This window comes from Lampetra fluviatilis, chromosome 12, assembly GCF_964198595.1.
Source record: "Lampetra fluviatilis chromosome 12, kcLamFluv1.1, whole genome shotgun sequence".
NCBI classification, from domain to species: Eukaryota; Metazoa; Chordata; class Hyperoartia; order Petromyzontiformes; family Petromyzontidae; genus Lampetra; species Lampetra fluviatilis.
This window is the reverse complement of record NC_136286.1, coordinates 8,214,083-8,230,840: the sequence shown is the minus strand read 5'-3', so window position 1 is coordinate 8,230,840 and position 16,758 is coordinate 8,214,083. Positions and strand designations below refer to the sequence as shown.

The following is a 16,758-nucleotide window of genomic DNA, read 5'->3' as shown; positions in this document are numbered from 1 at the left end:
GCGAGAGCGGAGCGAGTCTCGTCGAGTTTATGTCGCTCTCGCATCGTCCCCCACTCACTCACTCGTCGAGGCACTCTTCACTCGGTCTGCGTCTCTCTCTCTCTCTCGCCGGGGTTACCGGCAGAACCAGGGAGGCTCAAACTGCACGCCTCGCACTCGCACCCGCCACGCTCGCTTGAATTGGCGCATTGTCCGACCCTCTCAATGGTCTTATAGGGGGGGGATGATTGTCCGATCGGCGGAAAGAAAGGGGCGATGTTCTGACAATGGAATAACTGGCCCGAAACTCGCCCCTCCTTCCCTTGTGCGATCGCCTTAAACGCATTCATTGTTTTTTTTTGAGTGGCCAAAGTCTATAAATAATTAAATAACGGCGATTTTGCCGACGTCCCCCAATTTTTTTGTCTCGTGCGCCACTTTTGTAATGTTTATATAGGTGCCTCTTGAGAAAAAAAAAGTCTGACATGAAGAAAGGGTCATTGCCCGAAACGTCGCATATTGTGCATTAGATATGCATCTTAGTGCAGTGTCATTCACGGATGTGTTGAGTTTTAGGTGGCGGCGGCGGGGGGCGGCGTGTCTCGTGGTTTCCATCCACGCGCGGCCGTGGAGTTGTCGCACTCGGAGACCTTCTGGCGGTGGTTGTGGTTGTGAAAGAGACGCGCACGCTGGCGAACTCTGCGAGTGAGTCGATCTCGCTGCGCGGTGCACGCCTCCACGTCTACCTGCCCCTGCTGCTGCCGCTGGTGCTGCCCGGGCCTCTCCTCCACACACGCCGAGTTGCTATTGGGGGGGGAAACGGCGGGGGGAGGTGGAATTGCGGGAAGCGGAGCTCCCTTCGCGCGCGTAAGACAAAAAAGAAGCAGAAAGCGCCTTGAAATATTCGCCTCTATTTCCGATCTATAGTTTGTCACGCGGAGCGGACGCGCGCGTCGTGGGGGGTAGGGGGATGGGTGGAGGTGGGGGGGGGGCAGTGTTTGGGAGAGTGGGGGGGGTCCAGTCGGTGTGGGGACGGGTGGTGTAGTGGAGGGGGGGGGGCTCGGGTAGGGAAGAGAGGGAGGGAGAAGGGCGGGATACTGCCTTGGCGCTAGGCGCTTGCTCTCGCAGAGTTGGCCTATTATTCAGTCAATCAAAAGGCGGATGATCATAGGAGCCGGCATCATCGCCGCTCGCACTCCTCCTGACCGCGCACAGCGGCCGCGCCGAGGCCTCATCGCTCGCTACCGTTGCCGCGCCGCGTGTGCAGCAGTAGCAGCAGAAGCCCCTGCAGGGTTTGCCCGCCGTGCCCCCGACCGCATCGCACGCCAGTGCTGTGCTGAGCGCGGTGTCGACCACGCTTCGGGGCCCGGCGAAGATTCCAAATCACCGCTCTCTCTCGCCGCTTTCTCTCTCTCCCTCTCACTTCTCGGCAGCGCCGGACCGCTCGCGCTGTGTCTGCCCTCTGTTTTCCATCACGACTAAACCCCCGCTCTCAGCTCTCTCTCTCTCGCTCTTTAATTTATCCGCCTCTCTCATTCTCACTCTCTCGCTCGCTCTCTCCGCCAACTCTGCCCGCTCACGCTTGCCCGCGCGCTCTCCCTCTCTCTCTCGCTCTCTTTGTCACACGCGCGCGCGCACGCACAGCCCTCGTTATCTCCGTGTCTCGGGCTCTGCCTGCGATTTGGCTCACGGACCCGCGGGGAACTCGGCTCAATCTCATCGCGGCGAGCGAATCGGCGGGCCCATGCCCCGTGAGTGAGGGGCGCCTGCGCGGTGGGACATGGAAGACGAAAGCGCCAAGGGGCAGGGACAACAGCAACATCACCAGCAGCAGCAGCAGCAACATCAGCATCAGCAACATCATCATCATCAGCAGCAGCAGGGTCGGTCGAGCACTGCAGCGAAAGCAAGGCGAGAGGAGGCGGGATCCTCACCCGACCTGCCGCCTTCTGGCCAGGACTGCGCCAAGGACGGGTCTTCGGATCCCACCGGTCCCGACTACTGCCGCAGGATCCTTGTGCGAGGTACGGGGTTGGTTGTGGTGGTTGTGGTGGTGGTAGGGGGTGGGAGGGGGGATAATGGGGGGGGGGGGGGTGACTTCGCCTGGGCATCAACGCGTTCCCTCCAGCACTTTAGTCGAATCTCAAGTTCAAACTGCAGCGTCTATTCATTCATTTCACACACACACACGTACACGCTCGCACAGCAGCTGACGTGCGCCGCTAAGTGGCGGTGACGTCGTCGCGGCGCTTGTGCCAGGCTAGGTGCACCTTGAGGCCCTCACGTGACATTTGGATGTATCGCTGTTGACAGGGTCACGGGACAGAGCCATGTTGACTGACTCACTGACAGGCGCACCACCTGGGCTCCCCACTGCGATACTACAAAGACAAAGATCCCCCGTATAGCCTTGACAGATTGTTGAGGCTGTTAGCGAGCACCTATGAATGCCGGCACGGCAAACGATGAGTGGGGGGGGGAGGGATATCCAACACCACGCCCGGCTACTTTTGTCTTCCCAGTGGCGATGTTTACGCACCGCACCGGCTACTCATTTGAGGCCGAGTCCACCCAGGGGGGGGGGGGGGCCGGGACCGGTTGAGATAATCGTCACTGATGTTGGCCGGAGCAGGGATCGAACTTGGATGGCCATGTTCGCGGCGCAGCGCCGTCACGGCAACCCACCGTACGACGAGATGAGACAAAGATCCCCCGTATAGCTCTTAATATATTGTTGGGAAAAGAGCTGTTGGCGAGCACCAATTAGATCCGGCGCGGCACAAAGACACACACAGACGTATTCGTAATGCGTTATTTTACGCGTTTTAAATACATTTTAAGAATAATTTGAAATGTCTTAAGAAGCAAAACTGTTCGAGAAGAAGCTTTCGCTTAGCTCGGGGGTTTTGGATTTTTTCTCCCGTTGTTAGAAACTTGGCAGCAGGTTGTTCTGAACGCGTACACGTGTTCATTTGTTGTGATTGTTACGTGTGTATGTTTAGGTGTGTAGGTGTGTTTAGGTATGCTTGTGTGTGTGTCGGGGTGTATGTTTTTGTCTGTAGGTGTGTGTATGTTATGTGTAGTAGTTGTATGTTGTGTATTTGTGTGTTTTGTGTAGTATGCAAATTGTAGGTGTGTGTTTACGTGTATATATGTGTAGTGTAATATCTTTGTACGCTTGCGTGCATATTCACGTTTATACGCCTACGTGGATATGCGTGTGCATGTGTACGGCCTTAATATGCGCTCGCTAACAATATTTTAAACTGAAGTCTATGAATGTTAAAGCGGGGATCTCTAAATATATAAAGGCATTGTCAACAGCACCCTAAGCCGTGTATTGTTGTTGTTAATTGTATTTGTGCACAACTGCTAACGCAGCAGTGTGTTCGTGTTCCTTTATGCCTATCACCGCTGCACGTGGATATGTTGTTGTGTACATGCTGCTGGATACACCCACGTGCGTATATCCGTGTATACAAGACAAATATCTCACGACCATAACATGTTCTATTTGGGCAAGTGCTGTTCGCGAGCAACCTATAAAGGTCGGCACTGCACACGAGGGGGTGGGTGGCCAACACCACGCCCGGCCGCCTTTGTCTCCCCAGTGGCGATGTTTACACATCGCACCAGGTACTCATTTGATGTTGAGTCGACCTAGGGGAGGCCCAGGACCGGTTCAGATAATCGTCACTGGTGTTGGCCGTGAGCGGGAATCGAACCCGGGTCGCCAGGTTCGTAGCGCAGCGCGCTAACCGCTACACACACACACGTACATTTACGCGTGTATGAACCAGGCCAGCGCCGAATCATTGTCTCTGAGAGCTGCATGGAAGAAGCGCCATGTTGATCGGCGCTCAGCCAAGTTCGGTCACGGGGGGCGGTGTGGGAGGGAGGGAGGGGCGCGCGGTATTTATCGATTCAAATTTAAGCCGACGAAATGCAACCATTTTTTTTTTATCGCGGCGTATTCCACACTCGCCTACCGACAAGACGACGCTACGGGCCGATCGACCGAACGTGACCCAATCACGAAGATCGCGCGGGACGAACGATCATTGCAACGCGCAGTCGAACGCGTCCATTCACAGACGCGCACGTACGGAAGACGCACACCACTCGCCTCTCACACACCACACGTAGATCACACACCACTCGCCTCTCACACATCACACGCGGATCACACACCACTCGCCTTTCACACATCACACATAGATCACACACCACTCGCCTCTCACACATCACACGTAGATCACACACCACCCGCCTCTCACACATCACACGTAGATCACACACCACCCGCCTCTCACACATCAAACGTAGATCACACACCACCCGCCTCTCACACATCACACGTAGATCGCACACACACCACTCGCCTCTCACACATCACACGTAGATCACACACCACTCGCCTCTCACACATCACACGTAGATCACACACCACTCGCCTTTCACACATCACACGTAGATCACACACCACTCGCCTCTCACACATCACACGTAGATCACACACCACTCGCCTCTCACACATCACACGTAGATCACACACCACCCGCCTCTCACACATCACACGTAGATCACACACACACCACTCGCCTCTCACACATCACACGTAGATCGCACACACACCACCCGCCTCTCACACATCACACGTAGATCACACACACACCACCCGCCTCTCACACATCACACGTAGATCACACACCACCCGCCTCTCACACATCACACGTAGATCACACACACACCACTCGCCTCTCACACATCACACGTAGATCACACCCACACCACTCGCCTCTCACACATCACACGTAGATCGCACACACACCACCCGCCTCTCACACATCACACGTAGATCACACACACACCACCCGCCTCTCACACATCACACGTAGATCACACACCACCCGCCTCTCACACATCACACGTAGATCACACACACACCACCCGCCTCTCACACATCACACGTAGATCACACACACACCACTCGCCTCTCACACATCACACGTAGATCACACACACACCACCCGCCTCTCACACATCACACGTAGATCACACACACACCACCCGCCTCTCACACATCACACGTAGATCACACACACACCACTCGCCTCTCACACACCACTCGCCTCTCACACATCACACGTAGATCACACACCACTCGCCTCTCACACATCACACGTAGATCGCACACCACTCGCCTCTCATACACCACGCAGACATACACGCCTCGCCTTGTTAAGTCATCGTGACACTAATTTTGTTCTCGTAAAATTACGTGAATATCGAGTACAGTACGGTAATACAGGATTATTATTTTTATGATTATGGTCGGGGAGTACCTTCGCATTGCAGTGGTAGTGCCTTACGCCGATAATCCAAGCCAGCCGAAGTTATCAGCGCTCCTCAACATATCGAGCGAGAATGATGAAGCCCTCAATACAAGCATCATGTCTCCCCGTACCGCCCTACTTGCATCGCGTAAATAGGGTTAGTGACGGCCCTACTCGGTGGCTGGAGTCGCTGTTGCATCGTTGGTGTTAATCGCCGCTGTTGTTTTGTAGCCGTGCTACCATTTTACGCCTTCGCGAGGATGAGAATAATAACTCGTCGTCGACAGCGGACGACAGCGCTTGCGACGGTGTGTGTGTGTGTGCGTGCGTGGCGAGGGTAGGCCAACTCCGATTTCTCAGGGCTCTGTGCTAGAGGGTAGAATGATGATGATGTTGATGATCAATCGCACAGCAGCAGCAGCATGGTTTAAGTGCTGGGCCCTCCTCCTACTCCTCCTCTCTCGAGCCGGGCCGCGTGAGTGACGCGGGCCCCGCGCGCGCGGACAAAGCCCACGCGCCCGCGTGATTGACGCCCGTGAAAGAACCCGACAGTTGTTTGCAAATCATTAGCAGTAATTATGAACTCGATCCACTCTCCCTCCTTCTCTCTCCTCTCTCTCTCTCACACTCACTTTTGTTTTCTTCTTCTTTTTCGTCCAGCATTTATTTGTTTGTAGGGAAATAAGAAAAGGGGCTCCCACGCATAATTCTTTACTGCCGTATTGTGACAGCCGAGGCCCTGCCGAGATGTAGAACGAGGGAGCGGAGCGAGCGAGTTTTGAGTGTCCGTCTGTCGCTGCTTACAGACGAGTTGATGCGCCTGATCGTGTGAGTCGCTCGTCGCAGCATGGACGTAGCCCGCTCACTTGATTACGTTATAGCCCAAAACTACATCGGCTTAATTCGCAATTCGTTTTTCAGTTCGTTTATTTACTTTTTGTTATAAACGTAAGATTTTTTTTTTTTGGGGGGGGAGGGTATTTCCATTATTTTGTCATCTCTGTAGGTCCATGCGATGATTCGAAATCGAGCTTGGCTGAACGCATAGATGTCGACACGCGTAGAGTGCAGCACAAACACAGCGCGCCTCTTGCAAATCAAACTTTGTACGTGTACCACCGTGACCTGAAATAGACTGACATAAACTCCCGCGCTGTGCTAACTAAAGTATACCACGACGTACTCATCCGCGTCCGTAATACGTGAACGGGACAAGAGATTTGAAACATCGCGACGAAATAAAACAAAAAATAGTTCCGGCAATGTCTGTTTATTTCAACACCGTTTCGTTCCTTTGATACCGCATTGGGCAATGACCGCATAGGCGCCACTGTGCTACGAAGGCCACTTCCCGAAACGTCGCGTACTAAACGAGCGTTTCCTTGCAGGGCAGGCGGTGTTTATTGACGAGTCTGTTGCCTTTTGTTTTGTTTGCTCCAAGTGCCAGTTGTAGTTACCGTCACCTGCGCAGAGGATACCTAACCCGCACCGAACGCACTCGTCTCACTCGAAGAGCGTGCGTCGCCGCGTCGATGCGCATGCTCGTCCCGAGATCGCAGCGGATTAAGCGATGGTTGGGGGATACGTGGCGACGTCGCACCAAACGTCAACTGCGTGAAACGCGCGATTAATTGTTCAGATCTAGTTGACTCGCCACGCAGGCAAGTTCAGTTGGCTGCTTATGTTTTTTTTTCCTTTATGCGAATCCTAACCGTTGGCAATTTTATTCGGACGTGCGAATTCGTAATGTGCGCAAACATTGCCTATGTACTGGAGGTGAACATTTGCCATGCTTCCGTGAAGATTGGAAGAGCGCGCTAGATGACAAGAAATTTTAGAAGGTTATTTTACAAACTATTTTACCACCGCACAATTACAGGTGCGTGCGCTCTCATCATGCTGCTTGAAGTGTAATTATATCGGTTTGGTGAAAATTAATTTAACGATAGTACGTGTGTATTTATTATGTTGTTGTTTTACCCGAAAAAATATGTTGTAATTAAAATTATCACACGTACAAGGATATATTAATAAGTAACTATCTAATCAGTTTCTCCGTAATGTGCATGTATAACATCATACGCGTTCACATTTTCGGTGGGGGTGAAAATTTTTATTATCACGCATACATACAACATACGTAAAATATAAATGCGTGTGTGTATACGCGTATACCAGATCTAAAACAATAATTATAACATTGTGATATAATACTTTCATCTCCGTATCCCCATGTGTTTAATTGTTTCCATATTTTCGAATTAAATAATATTTAACGACACAACGTACTATTTGCATTGATGAATGTATTCCGGATATTAATTTTCATATTTCACAATTGAGACTCAAATAATGAAGTATAAATTAATTTATTTCACAATTCATATTTATACTAATATACACACGTATTATCGTATCGATAATTATTTACAGACATTACTCATAACATATGAATTGAATAGTCATGTACGCGTATATTACTACCAGCAAACATTCGCCTTTGCTGATTAAAAAGAATATATTTCCCTTGATAGGTGCTTGTTTATAATAACTAGAACAATACTCACCCCTTACCACGCGTCTTGTAAACTACACACACACACGTACGTATTTACTCCGGTAGCAAGTAAGACAATAAAATATTAGCTCGAAATCGTATATTTGGGAGTGCATCTTTACCCCGGTGCCGACAGCGGGCACATTCGTCAATCGCGATACGCGCGTCACTTGTTATAGGCGGTGAGATTGTTTTAATGTTATACATATATTATGCTAACTTGATTTAGCAGCGAACTCTATATTATATCTTTGCATTGCGAAAGTGACGTGGGTACGGTTAAGGTGCACCTGAACGTTTTATCGACAAATAATGTTTGACAAAAAATGAATATCACAATTGATGATGCCCTTAACTTTTCACAGTATCGTAATAAAACTCGGAGAGAGGATTGTCACGAATATATTTATATCAGCTGTAATGTATTAACATCGCTGAATAGAGAGATGTCGATATATTGAATGATGAGCTGTAATTAATATCAAAATCGACGGACATTAATGAATTGTATTTGTAGCATAGAGGCGCGTTTGTTGATATAATTCTTACACGCAGTTCTCCAAACTTTTTTACCGCTACGGGCATTTGCGAATGCACATTTCTCGTACGCTACATGTGTGCGCTTACGAGTATCGTATACCAAGGTATGTATTGCATCATCAGCAGCGGGTAGGGAAGGATGCAGCAGTAGCCATGGTCAATCCACTGCTGGATGAAGGCCTCCCCAAGTATAGTCGCTGCCACCACCTATTACGATCCTTCACGATAATAATCGTGTTTGTTTCTACCATACTCTTTGGTTTTTCGGTAAAGTCACGTAGGTAAAAAAAAGAAAATAAATTAAATCACGACGTTTCGGAGGCAACACAAGCTTCCGTCTTCAGGTGGAACCGTCACAGCAAAATTGCTGTATCAAGTGAGATACAATAATTTTACCGAAAAGATCAAAGAGTATGAACCCTTGCAGTCACGAAAGCTTCAAATCTAGAATGTTTACTATAAATTAATTGACGTGCGAATTGACCTGCACGCGTGAATGATTGTATTTGTACACGCACACAAAGGTCCCCCCTATAGCCATAACAGGCTCTTGGGGCAAGTGCTGTTAGCGAGCACCTATGAAGGTCAACACGGCACACGAGGGGGTGGGTGGCCGGCACCACACCCGGCGGCCTTTGTCATCCTCGTGATATTGTTTACACATCTCACCAAGTAATCACGTGAGGCCGATTCGTAGTTTCAGGACCGGTTCGGATATTTATCAATGATTTTTGATGCTAGCCGTGTCGCGGGAAACGAACTCGGGTCTTGTGATTCGTTGCGCTGTGCGCTAACCACTACACGTGCACACTGCACACACGCACACACTAATATACGCGTGTGAATAATCACGTTTGTTTTTTCACGCTTGTTTATTGATATGGCGCTGTAAAATTCTCGAGTTACACGGGATTGTATTTGCCAAAGCAACACCGATGGCCTTCCACATCACACGGTCGCCCCGTCCTCCCATCCTAACGCACGTGCTTGTTACAGTCTATATAACACGTGCATAGCATGTGCCACAATCCGTATGCATCGCCCATGTTCACGAATGTACTTGTATACACAAACACACGCACACAGATTCATTTATTTATTTAATCGCAAACGATAATCCGGAAGTTTGCCCCAGACAGCTCCTAATGAAAATGAAGCCGTCTATACAAAACGTAGGTCCTACAAATACGTACGCCTTATGTAGCGTAATATTCGCTCGCACATGTGCGAGGAACCTATGCAATGCGGCATGTGAATGTATTTATGCATTGTCTATACGTTGTACGCGTACGAATAAAGAATCTGTAGCCCGCGCACATGTAGTATACATTACTTTTGTCAATCTACTGCTGGATGAGGTCGTGTGGGTTATTAGACCACACTTCACCCAGGTCAGTGTACGGTGTATAGTGAATGCACGCGGAGCAGACGTGGGAGCATATACGTACGGTACAACAATGGATGTTTTTGCCGTACTACCCTGTACTCCCCAACATGTAGAGTGGCCGCAGCCTAGAGCACATTTGTGTACGTGTTAGTCCTCCACACACGCACGATCCAGGCTCAACTAGGCTTAGCTTCCGAGAGCGGCTGCGATCGGGCGAATTCCGGCCGATTTAGTCATAGGTAACGTGTGCGTTATCATCATCAGCCCCATGTTCAATCCACTGCTGGATGAAGGCCTCCACAAGTCGCCGGAGTTCTTCACGAATCCTGCGATGCAACATTCCACCTGGCACCAGCGCACGGACTGAATTAATCGTTCCATCTCCCCGACGGTTGGAGGACGTCCTCTCGGACACGTTCCGTTCGTGCGTAATATGCGTGTAATTATAAACCAACGCAATGCGTCCGTGAATAGAAGCGTGTGTGTTAGATGTGTTGTATTATAGCGTATAGCACTTGGTTCTACGGCATGTTTCGGCCCTATATGTCCACATTGTGCCAATATATCTCGTGCACAACATGTGCAGTACAGAGTGACTCTCTCTCTCTATGTGTGTGTGTGGGCACAATGTGTATGCCACCTCCGATGAGTGCACGGGAACGCGACCCATATACTGCACATCCCTCCTTACGGAACACGCACTGTACGCGCTCGCCCCGTGTGCATGCGGAGGCCCCCTACACTCACTCCCAGCCGTCGCGCGAGACGGAAATGGGGGGGAGGTGGTGGGTGGGAGTTGCGGGGGGAAGCAAGGGAGGGAGGGGAGGTGGGGGAGGGCCACGCCGCCACATCCTATCGGGAGGCGCGCTCATTAGCGAGCCCTGACCTGGTTTGAGAGCCCCAGGGAAGGGGAGGGGGCAATCTCGCTGGGGAGGTCATCCCTGGGTCAGCCGGGCGCTCCAGGTGCCGCACAAAAGACCGCGGAGGGCCGCTGCTACCGCCTGCACTTCTACTGGTTCTCCTGCCCGCCTGCCGAGCCTCACTGGCCGCGCGCCGGCGTACCCAGCCCGCCTGCCCATTTTCCCGTTTACTATCGAGCCCTCCAGCCCGTTTGCTTGCCATTCCTGCCCGTCTGCCCGCTCGCTAGCCCGTCCCTCTCCGAGCGAACGGTGAAAACCACGCGCCTGCCCACTTAACACGCCTTCCTGCGCGATTCTAGCCTGCCTGTTTACTCGCATTGCTGGCGAGTCAACCTCCTTGCCCGCGTGCTAGCCCGCACGCCATCTAACTCGCCTGAACACGTGCGAAAGACGGACAGCATGGGTGGACAGCGGCGACATGGCCAAAAGCAATTCATTCAGGGGGCCCCAGAATTGACCCAGCCAGGCGGTGGATGGTCCCGGTGTGCGTGGTCTGCATCTGCCTTGCAGCTCCAGTTGGCTCTCATATCTGTCTGTTCCGTGACCCTACAGCCACGGACGTCAATCTCAATTTCTCATCCGTCTACTGCTCGATAAGTTAGACACCACAACCACGGCGACGCGTGCCCTTGGATGGAGATCTTTGCGCGCTCGCTGGAATCTTGAGAGGCGGGGTTCGGAAATGTGCCAATTCGTAGGATTGTTTGGACCCGGTCGTATTTGCTCGCAGTAGCGGTTGATGCTTTCTAATATCTGCATGGGGGGGGGGGGTGATCAATACGCATCGCGTTACTATATTACACTCTAACAAAACAAATTTCCCATGCATCGTGTAAACGTGTAATTCTAATTTAAGAGTGTGTATGCTTTGGCAGGTTTAACAGATAATGTTCTCTAGATTGTATTGAATTTTTACTGCCATATGGTGGTGCCTTCAGATAATGGCACGTGCGAATGAAATATGAATGTCGCACACGTGACCTCGCGAACCCATGACGTCACGTCACGTGCACTGCAGTAGAGCGCGTGTTTTTCACCGTTCGCTCGGAGAGGGACTAAACGCGGGGAAGTATGACGATGTGTGCATTTCATTCGAAGTGTTCGCCACGCGAGACACGGTATCGCCGATTCACGAGCGCACGTGCTAAATGACACCCACAAACGCGCCGATATTATTGTTACACTATCGTATGTTAAAAAAGGGGTCATCGGCATCACCAGCCATTGTCAATCCACTGTTGATTGAAGGCCGTAGCCAGGCCTTCACCGCAACCAATCACGATCCTTGCAATATGACACATCCACCCAGCAGCAACCCAGGCACACGAGTTGAGTTCATCATCGCTCCATCTCGCTCGGTTGGACGTCCTGTCGGACGCGTTCCGTCTCTTTGACGCATGTCCGTTGCTGTTCTTGGGCTTCGCCAGGACACGCTGATAAAGAAGGGACCGATGGTGAAGGATATTAGAAATATAGCATGCATGTAAATGATCACATTTGCTCTGTCGTGTAAGCTCTAGTATAAGTTGTATGCTAATATATTTAAAGGTTTATTTATTTAAAGGTTAATAGCTAAACACAAATAGACAGTCGTACGTGTACGTGTTTGTTATTGTTTGCTTTGCTTGTGTGAGTTGAAGCGTGATCATAGCAGTTACGTACACTGACTGCCTAGCCTCGGAATATCGTGCTAAATTATTGATGATCGGCACTCAAAGGGCCGCTATAAATAGCATAATTAATAACACTCTACCCCTCTCTGCAGTCTTTTTTTACAATTGCGCAATACTTTTTAAAATGCAGTTTATTGTATTTTAAATACGAAAAGTTAAGGTGGCTGCGTGTGGGGAGACCAGATTTGGATCATTTTCTACTGACACCTGGCACGTGTTTGGAGGAACGCAACTCCATTGCACTGCCATCCCCATCGCGAGCTCCGGAATCGATAACGATCGATCGATGAATCGACGATGGCTCATTATCACCCCTCCACCGCCACCACCACTAACCACCACAACTCCGAGTAATAACACGTACAGTAGATAGGCCCGCAAGGCTTCTCAATGCGCGCAGTTGAAACGCCACTGAAATATCCCCACCCACGTGTGCGTGCTATTACACTAAGTAAGGGCGATGCTCTAACGTGTGCATGCGGCAGACGCAGCGTGCATTTAAATGCCCGCACAAGGCCATTTTAAAGTGAATCTACCCTTTTGTTGATCGCGGGATGTGCGGTGCAAAGATAATGCGATGGCCTTAGTGCAACTGAGGTCTCATGTTGTTTAATTTTTTAATTCATTTTTGTGGCAGGCGGAAGGCGTTCGGTGAGTTGCATGTGGGGGGATGCTGTGCTTTTGTGAAATACCCAAGGACGTTGTTTGGAATCCCACTGCGCGCGTCTTATTAATGCGATGTTTGCATATGCAGTCATCGTCAGCCGTTACCAATCGCCACAAAGCCGACGATATGTCACGGTGGAAAAATCCATACCTCGCTTCTTCCTCAACACACGAGCTGATTTCATGGCTCCATCTTCCCCGATGGAAGAGTCCTGTCCGTCGGTCTCGTTCCACTCCTTGACTGCCGCTCCGTCATTTCTCTTCACCATGGCCCATCAACCCTTCTCGACATCCGCAGTGTTCCTGGCCAAGCCTGCACGCCACTACCTTAACAGTTTGAATGATGCACTTGAGCAGTGTACGTTCTCTCATCCGTGTGCCTCTCTTCCTGTCTCTGAATGTCATGTATATAGAGAGACGAAAAATGTATTCTAGATGCAATGCCATGCGAAAATCTTGCCGCAGCTCTGCAAGGGGGGGGGGGGAGGGGGGTCGTAGCTCTGATTTGGCATGGACACGAAGCAACATGAGTCAACACGATGTACAGCGGTGCACAGTTGAAGGCTACTGCCGCTCAATGCAGCGCCCTTGCACGCACGTGATGCGCATTGTGGTTGTCTTTAATCCATCTTGAACGTTACAACGTTTAAACAAATTACGCCGTAACAAAGGAAAACGAAAAGGAGGCTCGGGGGAGCTTGGGGGGGGGGGGGTTGCAGAGGCCTTCATCCAGCAGTGGATTGATCAAGGCAGATGATGAGATACAAACGTGTGGCGACGTTTACTATCGCGATGAGAATGTTCTTCGCAAATCGCGCTTCCATCGCTGTCAATGGATGTGAGGGTTTGTGTCAGCTGTCGTCTGCATGAATCGCATCTCTGTTTTTTCTTTGTCCGCTACTTTGCGTCAAATACCAAGTGCATTGCCTGGAACTGGACTTAATCTCAGCCCCGAGTTGAGCTTAGCTCAGAGTTACCGGTAGCCGAGGTGATACGAGTGGGTCATCATCGTCATCATCATCCCCGATCAGTCAGGATCACTCCACTGCTGAATGAACCAACTCCCGATTCAGTCGTCACTCCTCGCGGCCACGAGACGACACAACGAGCCATCGAGTCGCTTTGATCGCTCCATCTCCGCGGTGGTGCGGGCGGATCTCGGACCGTGCTTTGACAGCGACTCTTAGAAGCCGTGCTCATAATCGTCCTTTAGTCACGATCCATCCACTGCTGCGTGAAGGCTTTCACCCAAATCACGTCACCGTGCGACGACAAATCGACCGAGCTAGCAGCCGCTATCACGACGGGCCGATTCAACCGCTGGGCGTCCGTCTCGGGCGTGTTCTCATTCTTCGGCCAACAGAGTTCATGGGCATCATGGGGCGATAGGCGCAAACACAACGCTAACGTAACATACGAATCGTGCAGTGTGGGGTATACGGTGCAGCGTGTGATGCGGTAAGAGGCTATTCGGACGCGATTAATGTCATTGAGTGTTTGCGACTCGAACGCAACATTTGACCAATACACACAAACTAACGTGGTCATCAAGTGTGACAACACTGTTGATGTTTATTGTTGTCAAATGTAAAGTCGTAACCCAGCAAATCTTAAATACACCGACGTGTATAGCTCTTGTGACTGACACACGGATATGAAAAGTACGTACGATTAAATCAGTCTTTGTTTTAGCAATAAGAACACACGCGTCTAATGAACGCCTTTTAAAACAAATAATATTAGTTTACAGTGAAGGCCCCTCCCGCCCGTGGCTGTGTCAGTAAAAGGGGGGTTACATTTCCACCATACTTCACCCCGCTGGTTAGTACGGGTTGGTGACAGCGTGGGAGGGACCGTTTCGGATCTCGCTCGCAACTCACGTGAACCCTACCGGCAATCCAACTCAAGCATGCGAGTTGACAAGCCCAGCGTGATAACAAACGCGCCGCGTCTCTCCACCACGTGTATAGGAATACTACGATAACACACAAGCAAAATCAACCTCGGTCAATCCACTGCTGGATGAAGGCCTGCCCCAGTCGCAGTCACCTTTCACGATCCTGCGATGTGACAAGCCACCTAATAGGCACAAAGAGGTGTAGCAATCCACCTGTGTACGATGTGACCATCCGCCTGTACACGATGTGATCATCCACCTGGACATGATGTGGTCATCCACCTGCACGTTCGTCGATCTGGTGGCTCGGCCAGGAGAGCGACCGTCTGGGCAGCGTGTTGGCGGTGGGAGGCGATGACTCGGCCCATCGTTCATCCGGGGCCGATAAAGTGGAACACCCACCGCTGGCTCGGGGCCGTTAAACGGCAGAAGAGCACCACCTCGGTGCTCATTCGAGACGGGAAAGCACTTTGTAGTTACGGTTAAAATGCAATGATCAAAGTCCAGGAGAATTGGACATTGATCGTCATGTCAGGCTATAACGGATGGCCGAGGTCGTTGCTGCGGTAAGTTGCCGGACGACGTTTTACTATATCCCGATACGTGACTAGGAGTGGATGGGTCCCGTGTCTCACTGCGCCGAAGTTGCTTTGCGCTTCGGGGCATTAGCGCGGCTACTTTTAATCTCGAGCGCGCCATCAGATGACGCTCGCACGTGGTGTGAGAAATATCACGCGCGTCTGTCGCCGTCGCCACAAACTATTATCGCAATACGATCATTATTATAATAATATCAGCAACACACAGTCCCGTATCAATCCACTGGCTCCGGACGAAGGACCTCACACGCTGTGTCGATCGTGGGGATTTCTCGAGCCCATCTCAGTTGCCTGGTCGGTGAAGGGAGGCAATGAACCGGATCAGATCACGGGTTGACGATTGCCTGGCCGTGGTCGGGGATCGGAAAGCAGTTCGCTTACCATTGAGCCACACCCTTACATTAAACATAAAACTATTTAGTTACCATGGAAAGACTCTTTTTGTATTGTTTTCAAGAGGGTGCTGCTACATTGGGATGTAGGGACAAATTCCATCGTGGGTGGTCGGGGGAGGAAACCGCACGACCCGCAGGAAACGCGAACACACGAGGAGGGCGTCACTCCCAACTCCGCACAGCTTGATTAGAGAATGCATTGGCGTAGTGCAATCTCCAAGCCGCATCCAATCCTGACCCTTACACCACCTGGTATTGCCATACAGCCTCCCGTCAAAGTACTAACCAGGTTCCAACCTGCTCACCATCCGAGATGCGATGAGGTCGAGCGCATTCCGGGCTGCTGTGTCATGGGCGCGTCGATCAACCAGACCTTTTGTTCGCAGCATACACACGTGTCGTGTGTGCGAGTCTGTGTTCGTTTGTGTAGGGAGCGGTGGCGCAGTGGTTAGCGCAGTGCTGCAAACTCGGCGACCCGCTCACGGCCAACACCAGTGACGATTATCTTAACCGATCCTAGGTCGATTTAGCGTTAAATGAGTTCCTGGTGTTACGTAGGTAGGGGGTGGTGCTGGCCACACACCCCCTCGTATGCCATTCCGGACTTCATCGGTGCTCGCTAACAGCACTTGCCCCCTGCGGTCGAGCAAGGTTACGCGGGGGGGGGGGGGGGGGTCTGTGTGTCCTGTGTACACAATGGCTCGATAGCTGGATAGGGAGCGGTGGTGTAGTGGTTAGCGCGCCGCGCTACGAACCCGGCCAAATCCGAGTTTGATTCCCGCTCACGGCCAACACTCAGTGAACGATTA

The 16,758-nt window shown here is 51.1% G+C and overlaps 1 protein-coding gene across 1 annotated transcript in view; it reads left to right on the top strand.

Moving 5' to 3' along the window:
* The first annotated feature begins 1,759 nt into the window (after positions 1-1,759).
* LOC144934950 (ventral anterior homeobox 1b-like) overlaps positions 1,760-16,758 on the top strand; it is a 41,174-nt gene continuing 26,175 nt past the window's right edge. Inside the window, exon 1 of the mRNA XM_078861210.1 lies at positions 1,760-2,003. Coding sequence (XP_078717336.1) covers positions 1,760-2,003 — 244 coding nt within the window. The remainder of the gene's footprint in view (positions 2,004-16,758) is intronic.